The sequence below is a fragment of the Trachemys scripta genome, chromosome 14 (assembly GCF_013100865.1).
Source record: "Trachemys scripta elegans isolate TJP31775 chromosome 14, CAS_Tse_1.0, whole genome shotgun sequence".
Classification (NCBI taxonomy): domain Eukaryota; kingdom Metazoa; phylum Chordata; order Testudines; family Emydidae; genus Trachemys; species Trachemys scripta.
In genome coordinates, this window is record NC_048311.1 from 29,310,747 (window position 1) to 29,324,836 (window position 14,090).

General features: G+C 43.5%; 1 protein-coding gene across 1 annotated transcript in view; it reads right to left on the reverse strand.

Moving 5' to 3' along the window:
• The window catches only part of LOC117887073, a 124,177-nt gene that overhangs the window by 47,042 nt on the left and 63,045 nt on the right, over window positions 1–14,090 (reverse strand). Inside the window, exons 40-45 of the mRNA XM_034789314.1 lie at window positions 10,613–10,726; window positions 7,921–8,027; window positions 6,650–6,854; window positions 5,862–6,020; window positions 4,351–4,460; window positions 1,391–1,617 (exon numbers count right to left, since the gene is read on the reverse strand). Of these exons, the coding sequence (XP_034645205.1) occupies window positions 1,391–1,617; window positions 4,351–4,460; window positions 5,862–6,020; window positions 6,650–6,854; window positions 7,921–8,027; window positions 10,613–10,726 (922 nt within the window). The remainder of the gene's footprint in view (window positions 1–1,390; window positions 1,618–4,350; window positions 4,461–5,861; window positions 6,021–6,649; window positions 6,855–7,920; window positions 8,028–10,612; window positions 10,727–14,090) is intronic.

Genomic DNA, 14,090 nt, shown 5'->3' on the forward strand with positions numbered 1-14,090 from the left:
GCCCTATTTAAATTGCAGGATGGTCTTCAAATAATTGCAGATGGGTTGCTGACAAGACTTGGAAAACAGCGGAAAGGTAATAACATAATTTGCAAAAGCCAGAGTAGTCCTATTTGTTCAAGAAAAAATTGCTGGAACAATACAAACACTCCAGTGTTATGTCATGCCTGCTAATTATTTTTGATACCCAGACATTTTGCTGCAACTATATTACATTAATTATAAAAAAAAGGTGACCGGTACCATATAAAATTCAGCAGACAAAAAGTCTTAACACTACTGCTATAGAAATCGAGTCCAGTCACTTTAGCCTTTTACGTTTTACAGGCATTGAATGTTAGTGCAGTACTATTTGCATACTCAAAATGTAGGCAAAACTGTGGACTGTGCAAAGTTAGCTAATTAAAATCCAAATGGTGGTGGAAGCCTAATATTGCAGGATCTGAAATTTCTGCAATATTGCAAATGATGTAGGACCTTACTCATGGGCATAACCCATCCTTCCTATAAGGTGCCGAGTCTAAATACTATGGTGAGTGTGTGTATAATTAGCTCCCAGCTGGGAGTGTCTAACTGAACAGGCACTGAACCCTGGCTGGAAATTACCAGGCCATTGTCTAGCTCAGTAGGGTCTCCTCCAAGGGACACTACTGGGTTAGGGACAGTAATGCCTCAGATATCCCACAAGGGGGCACTGAAAGATCCATACACCCCATCACAGAGCGGTACCACAAGTTCCACTCAGTAACAAAACAAAATCAGCCTGCACTGTGTTGACTATAATGGACACACATTGACTTCAATGACCAAGTTAGAACACATTGAAATGTTTTGAATCCTGAACATTTGAATGTAGGGAAAATGCGAGGGGCTTGGGGGATGGAGAAGAGGAGGAAAGAGTCCCTGTATTTTCTTTTTGGACCCATTCTAATGGAATTCCTCTGAAAGACAGATTGGTCCCTTGTCTTTGTAGTTAAGGCTCAATTCCACATTATGATCTGTGGAAGGACTGCTATGCCTGCACCGATTACAATGCAAGATCTACCACTTTCACATAAAGCAGAGAAAAACAAGCAGTCATTCAGCTATGTCATGACAAACCAAAGGCTCTCAATTTGATTTGGCTACTTCCATTGACTCTCATACATTGTGCAACTGGCTGGTAATTCTGAGGCACTGCTTATATTTAGCAGCTTCCTTTGGCGACATGGATTACAACTGGACTTAATTTACCGTCTCAGGTTTTGCAAATGGAGAGGCCACATCTTGCTCACCCAGCAGAATTTCCCAGCTTCTTACAGTACACGTTAAACACATGGCTGCATCGGTGAGATATTCATTCACCAGTTGATTTATCAGCCATACATAGTTAAGTGGGCATTTCACACACCAGAAGGCTAAATCCTGGAGCGCCATCATCTTCATCAGCTCCTTAAACTTCCTCCTTTCTTTTGCCACATTGAGTGACATGAAGTATATGAGTGGAGAGAAAGCCACTGCAGTGCAGACAACCAAAAAGTCATAGTTAATGCCTTCTGCAACACGAATGGGAGGTAGCCTCATCTGTACAGCAGTGACTGATCGCAGCTCTTCCATCACTGAGTGGTTTGATGCAATCTAAAATACAAAAGCAACCAATTAGATTCATTTGACAAGACCACAGATTATCACCAGCAAGAAAACCCCATGTTTCTTGCTGTTTTCCAAAGCGGCAAACATTTTCACTCTGGCCTCATGGCACAGGGTTGGCGGGCGTGGTGTGTTTGTGTGTTTGTGTGTGTGTTCATGCATACGCAAATGGCAGGCATTTTTTCCAAGTGTTAAACTCTCATTTTGACACAAGAGGAGCGACAGCCTATCGCTGGAGCACTGGTGGTAGCGTTGGGATATTTTTCTTGGAAGGGCGGCGTTCAGGGTGTTATTTCCAGCAGTGAGTTGCTTTAACATGGAGACAGTGTGGCCTGGTGGACAGACAGAACATTAGACTGTGATTCAGCCTGCTTGGTGAACTTGGGGAAGTCACTGCATCGCTCAGTTTCCTCATCTGTAAAATGGGGCTAGCGATAGTGACCTCCTCTGTAAAACGCTTTAAGATCTACTGGTGAAAAGTGCCGTATAAGAGCTAGGTATTATTATGAACATGGTGCCACACACAAAGATAGTTCAATTATGCCTTCCTCAGTGCAGCTACACTAGATTTGGAGAAGATGCCAGGGTGCCGTACTTTGGCTGCAAATGCTAGCATGCAGGAATGCAGTGGAGGGTGTCTTGCTCTGTTGCATGCCTTTGTGGAGCTGAGGCAGATTCATGGCCTCACACGCTGCATACTGGCAAGGGAGTGCAGGGCTGGGAGCAGGTGACACCCTTCCAACAGGTAGAGTAAGAGTCAATGTTGACTGTGCTCCACTGGAGACATGATGACTTCTACAGTCAGACAGTAACTGCTGGAAGGCAGTGGGGTCTGGAAGAACGTGTGCAGGTTTAGGAAACAGGCAATCATGAGTTTAAAATATGGCTATATCATCAAATCTCTATCTCCCTCAACAGTAAGGGGATAATGTTCCTCATGGGGGTGTTATAAGAATTATTTAATGTCTTGCACACTGGGTTTACAATGTAGAGTGCTAGATAAATACAATGACTATAACTACTGCAGCTGGTGTGCAAATGCAAGCACTTTCCACCAGCTCACCATAGTGCTCTAAGAAATTATCTGTTTATTTTAGGTATTTATAGGGAAGTGCTATTAATTCCATTTTACAGATGGGGAATTTAGTCACGGGGAGGCTAACTGAGTTGCCCAAGATTACATAGGAAGCTTGTGGCCCAGATGGGAATCACATTTGGTCTCCAGCGCTCCAAACTAGTTCATTAACCACTGGGCCCTCCTTCCCTTCACAGCATTTGTGCAATTCAGCGCTTGAACCAAATTATGGTAGACTTATGGGCACCCTATTTGGTGTGCTCAGTATTTTCACATGGATAGAAACAGAGAAATATAGGGCTGGAAGGAAACTCAGTAGGTTATCTAGTACATCCCCCCACGTTGAGAATGGATTCAATATATTTAGACCATCCCTGACAAGTGTTTATCTAACCTGTTCTTAAAAACCTCCAGTGACGTAGATTTCACAACCTCTCTTAGTAACCTATTCCATTACTTCACTATCCTTACAGTTAGAAAGTTTGTCCTATTATCTAACTTAAATCTCTCTTGCTGCAGTTTTTTAACCAGTTATTTACACACTTTAGAGTAATTTCATCTAGGCTACATTTCTCTGGTTTTCTTAGGCGAATGTCATGTGAGACTGGGTCAAAAGCCTTGCTAAAATCAAGATACATCATGTCTACTGCTTCTCCCTATCCACTAGGCCCGTAATGCTGTCAAAGAAGGAAAAGAGTTGCTTTGGCATGATTTGTTCTTGATAGATCCATGCCGGTTATTACTTATCACCCTATGATCCTCTTGATACTTACATACTGATTGTTTAATAATTAGTTCCAGTATCTTTCTAGGTATCAAAATGAGGCTGACTGGTCTATAATTCCATGGGTCCTATTTGTTCATCTTTTAAAGATAGGTACTATGTTTGCCTTTCTCCAGTCCTCTGGACCCTTACCTGCCCTCCATGAATTCTCAAAGATAATTGCTAGTGGTTCCGAGACTGCTTCAGTTAGTTCCTTATCATAGAATCATAGTATATCAGGGTTGGAAGGGACCTCAGGAGGTCATCTAGTCCAACCCCCTGCTCAAAGCAGGACCAATTCCCAACTAAATCATCCCAGCCAGGGCTTTGTCAAGCCGGGCCTTAAAAACCTCCAAGGAAGGAGATTCCACCACCTCCCTAGGTAACGCATTCCAGTGCTTCACCACCCTCCTAGTGAAATAGTGTTTCCTAATATCCAACCTAGACCTCCCCCACTGCAACTTGAGACCACTGCTCCTTGTTCTGTCATCTGCCACCACTGAGAACAGCCGAGCTCCATCCTCTTTGGAACCTCCCTTCAGGTAGTTGAAGGCTGCTATCAAATCCCCCCTCATTCTTCTCTTCTGGAGACTAAACAATCCCAGTTCCCTCAGCCTCTTCTCATAAGTCATGTGCTCCAGTCCCCTAATAATTTTTGTTGCCCTCCGCTGGACTCTTTCCAATTTTTCCACATCCTTCTTGTAGTGTGGGGCCCAAAACCTGAGAGTGAATTTCATCAAGGCCCGCTGATGTGAATACATCTAATTTCTCTAAAAAGCTCCATCTACATGTAAAGTATTTGGTCAGAGATTTTCTTTGGTTAGGTCTAATACTAATAATCTGGCTAAAATGAACTGACTTTCAAGCTCCCAACTCTACTTACTTGAATGATAGCCGCATCAATGCTTGCTTGCAGGGGAACAAATCCTGAAGTCCACTGTTGAGTAACAGCACAAGTGACGTCGCCATAAAACATTGAGCCAGAGCAGCTGTCTTTAGGAAAGATTAAAAAAAAAAAAGCAAAATAGTAGTGTGTGTGTGTGTGTGTGTGTGTGTGTGTGAGAGAGAGAGAGAGGGGGGGGGTGTTTCATGCCTCAGAGGATTAGCAATGGGAAGTGGAGCCTATCACCTGTAGGTCCCCCAATTAGGCTGTACTCTGTGGCTGAAATCCTGACCCTGCTGAAGTTAATGGCAAAAACTCCTATTGTCGTCGGTGGGTTTCACTGGATGTCAATAGTGGCTGAGAATCATTTCCATATCATGGGTGTTCAGTGGTCATTATGCAATGATTTGGGGGAGTCTTAGTGGGGACTGGGCTTGGGGGGGGTTACAGCTGCGCCGGAGGAGCTGCTGGTGTGGGGACGCCGGGCAGCCCCACGTCCCACTCCTTTCGCCGCTGCAGCTCCCGGGATATCAGGGCTGCCCTGCATGGCTGCTGTACAGACACCAGGCAGGAGGACTCAGGAGATGCAGCTGCATGGAAGGGCAGGGGGCGGGACCATACCACCGTACTTGCACCACTGGGGCTTACAGAACACTGGGCTTGTCAGGCAGTTCCTGATCAAAAATTTTCCAGGTGAATGTTTTTCAGCCAGAAAACGTCAATTTGTCAACGTCAACATTGTGGGGGGAAATGTGTCATTTCTGATGAAATTTCAGTCAGGAAGAAAATGCTTCAATAAGGTCCTTATTGATGTTTTATTTTGAAATGACTTCTTGTTTCTAAATATGTTATTTTATATTATTTTATTTGTATATATTTTATATTATGCCAATTACGATACTGATTTACCAAATCCAGAAGCAAACCTTTACTCGTTAGATCAATTACCAATCATCAAACCAATTACCAGTTAGAAGACCAATTTTCAATTATAACATCAATTATTTTCTTTTCTATTATAAATTTTAAAAAATTAAACTAATTCTGAAATAAAATAAAAAAATAAAATATTTTAAAAAGTTTAAACAAAAACAAAACATTTAAAATGAGCCAAAACAATTTCCCCCCCCACAAATTCTGTTTTGTGTGAAATTTTGAAATTTCAGCTTTTCATTCCAATTGAGAACATTTTTTTTTAAATATCAGAATTTTCCCTGGAACAGAATTCTGATTCCCAAACAGATCTATTCCTGAGTATACTGAGTGGGTGCCATTGGGTGCTGAAACTTTGACCAAGTTAGCTACTTCCGTGAATACCTGTGGCCGGAGTCACCCAACAATCTGTTCCAAATAGACAGATATCCCATATTCGAGAATCAATATTAGAAAATAGTTGTTTGAACACTAATTTTATTCCTACATACATTTTAATCTCATGTTCACCTTTATAATTTGTGATTAAATTGAAAGATTAAAATTCACAATTATTTGTGTTAAACTGGAAAAATCACCTGAATGATGATCCATATTGTCCCTTTGCAAATGGAATGAAGAATAAGCATGGGAAGCTAACTCATAAGAAAAAGCATCATTAAAGTTAACTTCTATTGTGTCATAGAAGGTCATATTAGTGTTCTCTTCTTCAGTGTTGTTTTCAAAAATATGTAGACCTGTGATATATAAGAAAAATAAATGCTTTACATCTATTGTCTACCAAAACATCAGACGACCGTCACTTTTCTGAGAAGCAAAATAAACCATTAAAACTAGGGAAGAACGGATTCATTTTGTCTAATGTTAAGTGCACTTCCAAATTGTGGGCTTGGAACTTTGACTTGAATGTTAAGACAGCATTTCATTCAAGAGAGAAGTGAAAAACAAATACGGAGCAACTACTAAAAACAGAAGCAGAGAGAGCCAGAGGGAAAAAATATAATGAAAAATGAATATCGAGATCCCTAGGCCAATGGAGTAAGTTAAAGCAGCCCCAAGGCAGCTCGTAAAAAAACCAGGCCAACAACAGTGCAGACTGGCAATCAGAACTGGAGGGCCATAACTGGCACCCGAGTGTCTCCCATATACTCTTTTCTGCACTGAGTGGCACATGGCCACAAGAGAGAATCTGCCCCATGATATTCATTAGCACCACACAGGTGGACTGGCACTCGTATCCTCTGGCATTAGAGATTAATATCTAACAAATATTCAGGACAAGCAAAATACACCTTTAGTAAAAAGTCTCATGAAACACAGAAAATGTAAAAAAACAACTGTGTAATAAAGTTAGGAGAGAACGTACCCTTCAAAAAGGAAACAGAAGCCATATGCTGCATTATTTGTTTGGTAGTATGCGTCACTGGTGTATACTGAATTCCAAATGTGTTAGCATTAAACTCATCTACACGCCCAAGGTCATCTGAAGGTGTTGCAGGGTATCGCCTATACCAACCACTAATAATATCCAGATACAATATGAAAGGTATCAGTAGTGAGAGGAGCAATTCCTAAGGAGAAAAAAATTTGAAGCAAATTAGAAGTTGGTAGCACATATGCAAATCACCTGACCAGCAACCATACTGCCCCATAGAAGGAGCTTATCCCATTGTAGGGTTTTGGCCTACGCTTTGGGAGAGCAGCTCCTGACTGAATGACCTTACATACTTGCATATTTGTTATGCAAAGTCCGCCCCTTGCCTGTGCTGTGAAGCATGCAGTCAAAGCTCAAGTGCCTTCATCCTGTCAAGAAGTGAGAGCATTTAGAATGGCAATTTCTGACTTTTCTCAAGCACTTTTGGAACAATTGAGGAGTGAGCATTGACCCATGCAGTTATACCTGATACACTCCCAGTCACAACCCCGGTTATCCAATTAGATTCCTTTTAATGATTGCCAAGGATATAACTTTTTATAACACTATGCTATTTTTCCAGCTTCTGTAGAGTAGAAATGACATACAGAGCCAGTCCTACACAGAGGGATGGGAGGTCAAAGGTTTGGGACCCCATCTCCACCAGAGACTGCATTTCAGGTTCTCTCAGTCTTCTACACTTTCTTGAGCATTAAATTCACAGACTTTTTTTTTTTTTTTTTTTTTTTTTGTAAGCAGAGAACAGCTACCTGGTAATGAAACAAGCCAAACGGTCAATGAAATGCAAAGAGCACCGAGAGCGTCAATAGCAACTGAAGAGTGAGAGCCGGCCTTTGCCTTCATGGCACTGGACCATGTCGCAGGTCATGCAGAGCTTCAGACCCAGATTGTCAAAGGTATTTAGGCACCTGACTCCCACTGAAACCAGTGGGAGCCAGATGCCTCAGTACCGTTGGGGATCTGGGCCTCAGTGTTTGAGCGGAGCACGAAGCTTCCTAGAAGTTCCCCGCAAGCGGCTGTAGCATAGCCATTGCACTACACATAAGGATGCTTGCTACAGATGGGAAGGTGGGGCTTTGTTCTGCCTCTGACCGGTTCTCTTTGGGTGGGGCAGTCTGGCTCCACGACTGCTGCCTGTTGTACAAGTTCTCCGGTGAAGACCAGCCCCAACCTCAGAACAAACCCCAGCTCTTCTGACTTGCCTGTAAACTCTGCTTTTTCTTCCTCCATTTCACCAATACATGCTTTAATAGCAGGGCCCCGGTTTGTTGACACACACTGATCTCTCGTGGACGTCTAGGAAGCATTTCTGGAATGGGGTGAGAGAGCGTGAGAGGGTTTTTTTTTCTATTGGTACAACTGAACGGAGCACTTTATGTGGTATGGGGGGGGAGGGGCAGGTCGTCTGTAATGGGTCTTTTGGAGCATCTGGATTTCATTTAATGAGTCTGTCATCCATATGTCTCATAAAGGGAAACTCATATCCCCTTTCCTCCTGGTGGCAGGCTTTAACTCATCTTATTTTCAGCTGTAATGCCAAACGCTTACATGAAACAAGACTACTTAGTGGATTGTCTTTTTTTTTTAAATGTATGTATGGGAGAGTCAGTACATTGATCTGCTATTTGCTGTTAAGGGCTTGAGAGCGATTATTGGGAATGTGCCCATCATTTATAATTAATATGGAGTAAAATTCATGATAAAGCGAAAACACACCCTCTATCTCTTTACATGAGTTAAATGCTTTAGAATTACTACCACCTTCCTTTAAGACAAACGCCCAGAGCAGATGGAAGATGCACACGTTGGGCTGAAAGCCTACTATGATGTGGCTGTAAGTTCCAATAAACCTTTGCATCATATAAGTGACTAGGACCCAGATCCTCAAAGGTATTTAGGTTCCTAACTTCCATTCATTTCCAATGGAGCCTAAATACCTTTCAAGATCTGGGTCTAGGGAACCCCCTAAGCTCATTTATCCAGGACAAAGGACATTAAAATGAATAACTGTAATACACATGAAACAGCGAGGATAGCTCTGTAAACATCTTCATTCGGGGTACCTATCTGCTCCGATCATCTAGCCATGTCAAAGAAATCAAAAGGCAACTAAAGTGAACCTAGCTAAGTTGTGTGTTGTGAATTTTCAGACTAGTTACGACTTATAAACAACTTAGTTTGTTTATAATATGAATCTCTCTCTCTCTCTCTAGCCTTAATAAAATCTTGCTTCCATTAGGCCAGTTGTGGCATTGGAATGTTGTTCTGGACCTGGGAAGAGGAAACCATCCTCATAAAACAAGGTATCTGAAAACTGACTCATCTTGGGTTCTTGGTGAAAAAGGAACATACTAAAGGGGACCTCTCACAGAAGAGGCTGTGGTTTTGGTGGACAGGCGGGAGGTACCTATCAGCCACAGGCAGGGGGTGTGGCTGACAAGGATGCTTGTCTGTTTTTATTAGGACCAGACCATGAGCGTAACACCAAGCACCTTTCACTTCCACTGAATTTAGCATACCTCAGAAGGTACTCAGCACTAGAGCTGGTTGGAAATTTGCACTGCCCCCCTCACCTCCCTAAAAAGTTTCAAGTTTGCAGTGAAAAATCAACATCAGCAATCTTAACGATGCACTATAGGCCCTCCTTGTGGCGAGCTGTGATGGTGCTTTGTGGGAATTCCTGGCCCAGGTGCATCATGGGAGATGTTAGTCCAGTTGGGGAACCCACTTCAGAGAGGAAAACGGGGACATGAGACACCCAAACTTCAACGCTCAGAAAGCACCACAGTGGCATATCCAAATTAAAATTTTTCGATATTTGAGAGTTTAACACAAAGTTGACCTTTTCTGCAGACTGCCGTTTGTGAAGTTTTTGTGGAAAAATTGTTGAGCTGAAAGTCTAATATTCCATCAAACAATAGTGTTGCTTGGCCTCACTCAACACTTCGAAGCACCACCAGCTGATCAGGGAAACCCAGCTTCCAGAATCAGAACGGAGTCCTGAGAGGAGCCATCTGCTAATGTCAGGCTCCCAGCAGAACTTTAAACTAGACTTGGTCAGGTTAACAATTGTCTTGTCCAGCAAAACTTTTCAGAATTTAATTTTTTTTCCTGTTTTGACTCAGGAAGAAACCAAGACCTTTCAAAGCTTTTCATGAAAAAAGAGAGCCCACCCACCCCCAAATAGCCACAGGGAGGTGGGAGACCCAGGTTCAAGTACCTGGGGGGAGGGATAGCTCCCAGGGGAGCATGAGCCTGTTAAACCCAGGGTTATGAGTTCAATCCTTGAGGGGCCATTTAGGGATCTGGGGCAAAAATCTGTCTGGGGATGGGTCCTGCTTTGAACAGGGGGTTGGACTAGATAACCTCCTGAGGTCCCTTCTAATCTTGATAGTCTATGATACCTACTTGACCATTCTCTGACATCCCAGTGACTGTCCTGACCACCAGGACAGTGGCTATTCTGGGGTGGGTCTCTCTTAAACTTTCCTGTTGATGCTATTCTACTTTGTATAACTCTTCATCAGGGCTAGTACTGGAACCTGGGTCTCTCATGTGAATCCCTAACCACCAGACTATTGGCTGGTCTGGTGTGCAATTCTCTCTGGTTTTGCCCAGAAATTCCATCCTGGACCCACGGACCCTTTCCCAACAAAAGTTTTAGTCAACACTGGTACACTCCCAGGAAAAGTTCCAGTTTCAACAAACTGCCATTTTCTGATGAAAAACCCTTTGGTCAAAAATTTCCCAACCTGCTGTACATCAAACAAGACATGCCTGAGCAAAATCATTTGCAGCGTCAGTAAACACGAAAGACTGTAGAGAGGGAAGAGCACTAATAGAACGACAGGGGCTCAGACAGCAGAGAATCAGAACAGGCAGAAATAAACTCACCTTCACAAAAGCCTGCGAGGAAGAAGGAACCTGGGACACTTGGAAAAGGCTGCGAAGATAGTGAACCACTCTCCTTGTTTCTCTGCACAGTGGTTTTGATGCCAGCTGGATAAGCTAGTTATTCAGAATAGTCACTGAAAGGAAACAGTGTCCTTTTCACTGTCATGCTGCCAAAACGCTCTGTTCATGTGACCATTTCCCCCGTATTTCTCAATTGTTTTCTCCCTCCCCTTCGCTTACTACCAGTTCTCAGAACTGCAGTTATGCTCAGAATACCACAAACAAACTTAGCAAGAGACAGCAGTCCCAAGAAAGTTACAGTCAAAAGTTTCTTAGAACTTTGCCTCTGCACCTTTCAGCTTAAATGAAAGATGGACAAAGGTCAAAGTCCAAAAATCTGGTCTGAGACAGCAACGAGTCAATATGAGCTTGAGCCTGTGAGAGGCTGAGCACTTCTTTGGGAATGCTTAGTGACCTCATCTCCCGCTGAACTCAGTGGTGTTTGACAGAACTCAGAAGCTTGCAGGATTGGGCCCTATGCAAATAGAAAGCCTTGTTGTGGTGGAGGGGACTATTTAGGGTTAAATTCATCCCTGGGCCAGAGCTGAGTTCAGTAAAGGAACTCAGGAGGGTGAGTGAAGAGGTGCCTTTATGCCCCCTTTGCTCCTGCTCCAAACTGAGGGCTTCTGGGGGCTGTACCTGTCCCTGGCATAGGTTAGAGCCATCTGGAAAATTGTCCTAGCTTGCACTTAGTTGGCAACTGCTCCAATAAGTTATTGTGGCCTCCAGGATTATCTTGGGCTATAGGAATGCCCCAGCCATGCCCCTTCCCCCCTCCAATGTCCCTCTGCCAGGGACGTCCTCCTTTTTCAGAGGCTATCCTTGCCCACTCTGATCCTTATTATATCTTCTGTGGTACTGTTTGTGGAGAGAGAACAATCTCTATGGTTCTCAAGAGAGTTGTACTCAACCAATCACCTATGTCCATTCCTGTCTCCCCTGAGGTCAGAGGTCAGTAAGTCCCCAAGGTGCACATCTGCGACTGGACCAGCTAACGGTATCTGTGGCTCAAGTCAGGTTGTACTAATATGCACCAGAAAACTAACTCAACAGTTTTGCCCGATGTCTCTTCAGAGTCACAGCTGTTCCCTTTAAGGACAAGCATGGCTGGCTCGATAGGATTTTTGCAGCTATTATTCCATAAAGTTAGCCATTTTTCATTGTTTCTTCCAGTTATTCAATTTTTCAGTTGCTCAAGCCGCCATAGAGACAAAAATTCATTTTAACACTCCTGTTAGCATAGCAGAGCCAACACAGCTAGGTGCAAGTGAGATGGGTCCTATTCTTCCTCAGATAGCAACAACGGGTTTGGTGATTTAAGCCACGATCCTTCCACACCATCTGCACAGCACTCCTGAAAGAGGAACCCACTGAAATAATTGAGGATGTGGTTGGATTAACTGCCCAGTGGTGTTGCACGCAAGTATAACCAAGGGCAAAATAAGACGACAGTGGGGTTTGCAGAACGTGGCCTGTGGAATCTTTGTCATAGAATCATAGAATATCAGGGCTGGAAGGGACCTCAGGAGGTCATCTAGTCCAACCTCCTGCTCAAAGCAGGACCAATCCCCAACTAAATCATCCCAGCCAGGGCTTAGTAGCTTGACCCAAAGTTGGGTATATATAATTGTAATTTGAGGATTAACAGGTTCGTGTCCCAAGTAAGATTACTGTAAAATTATCATATAATTTGGGAATCCCAATGTGTACAGGTGCAACACTCACACCATAGGAACTCTCTCTATATATATTTACAAATATATAATTTATTAATTTTCCAGCAAAGATTATACACACACTTAAACTTAACAAGGCAGATAGAGATAATACAGAAAGTACATTTGGACGTCCATACTTACACCCTTATCTTGCTTAACTTACTTAACCATTATCTTACATACTTAATCATTATCTTTCTCATCATCGTCATCGTCCTCATCCTCCCCGGTGGCCATCATTCTGGCCCCTCCCAAGGTCTACATCTCTCCAACCTTCTGTTGCCCCTGGGATGTTACTTTTATAGTAGGTTTCGCTGACGCTGCCATATCCAATGCATATTCAATAGAGGCCCTTATTTGTATTTCCTCACCTTAAGGTGTCCATTTTCTATAGGTTAGTATATGTATGATGTTACCCTATTAGCATACACATCACTTTGTTGTTATGGCACCTTTGCGGTCCGGAACCTTCCAGATGCTGGTGTCAGCTATGTTCTGTGGGTGGCTGATGTCAGTATCCAGGACAAAATTCCCCTCTTGCTTGCTACTTTCAGTTCCCTGTTACTTATAAATTACTTATGTTTATATATACCAGAGATTATAGGCCTCAAGCCTCATACTATCTACTAAAGCCAAATCTTACAGGATAAAAGCCTGTAGGTTCCTTGCATTACTACTAAATATAATAAAGCAGAAGAACAAAGCAACGAATATAATACAGGTAAGCTTCCCCACTGGGCTACAGCTTTGTCAAGCCAGGCCTTAAAAACCTCTAAGGAAGAAGATTCCACCACCTCCCTAGGGAATCAATTCCAGGGCTTCACCACCCTCCTCGTGAAACAGTGTTTCCTAATATCCAACCTAGACCTCCCCCACTGCAATGTGAGACCATTGCTCCTTGTTCTGTCATCTGCCACCACTGAGAGCAGCCGAGCTCCATCCTCTTTGGAACCCCCCTTCGGGTAGTTGAAGGCTGCTATCAAATCCCCCCTCACTCTTCTCTTCTGCAGACTAAATAACCCCAGTTCCCTCAGCCTCTCCTCGTAAGTCATGTGCCCCAGCCCCCAATCACTTTTGTTGTCCTCCGCTGGACTTGCTCCAATTTGTCCACATCCTTTCTGTAGTGGGGGGACCAAAACTGGAGGCGATACTCCAGGTGTGGCCTCACCAGTGCCGAATAGAGGGGAATAATCACTTCCCTCGATCTGCTGGCAATGTTCCTACTAATACAGCCTAATATGCTGTTGGCCTTTTTGGCAACAAGGGCACACTGCTGACTCATCTCCAGCTTCTTGTCCCCTGTAATCTCCAGGTCCTTTTCTGAAGATCAGCCAGAAAGAGCACAGCTTGACTTTCACAGCACAGGTTGAGTCTTCAGGCCTGGCAACTAGGGGTGTGTATCCCACATAGGCCTTGAAGTGGTTAATGTGGGCCTGAGAGGCCAAATAGCATACCTGGCAACACCTGAGAGAGAGAGAAAGCCAAGCTTAATTGAATGAAGCCTAGCTGAGGAGGGGCTGGGTGGTGATTATGAAGCCAGGAAGTTTGTAGCAAAGGGGCTGAGGGAAACAGGCTGTAGTCGCTCTCTGAGGGATAGAAGAGGTAGGAAGTGGTCTAGGGAGGCAGCCAACTTGGCTGCCAGCTACAGGGTCCATGGACTGGAACTCAGAGTAGAGGACTGGCTTGGGTTTCCCTACCAG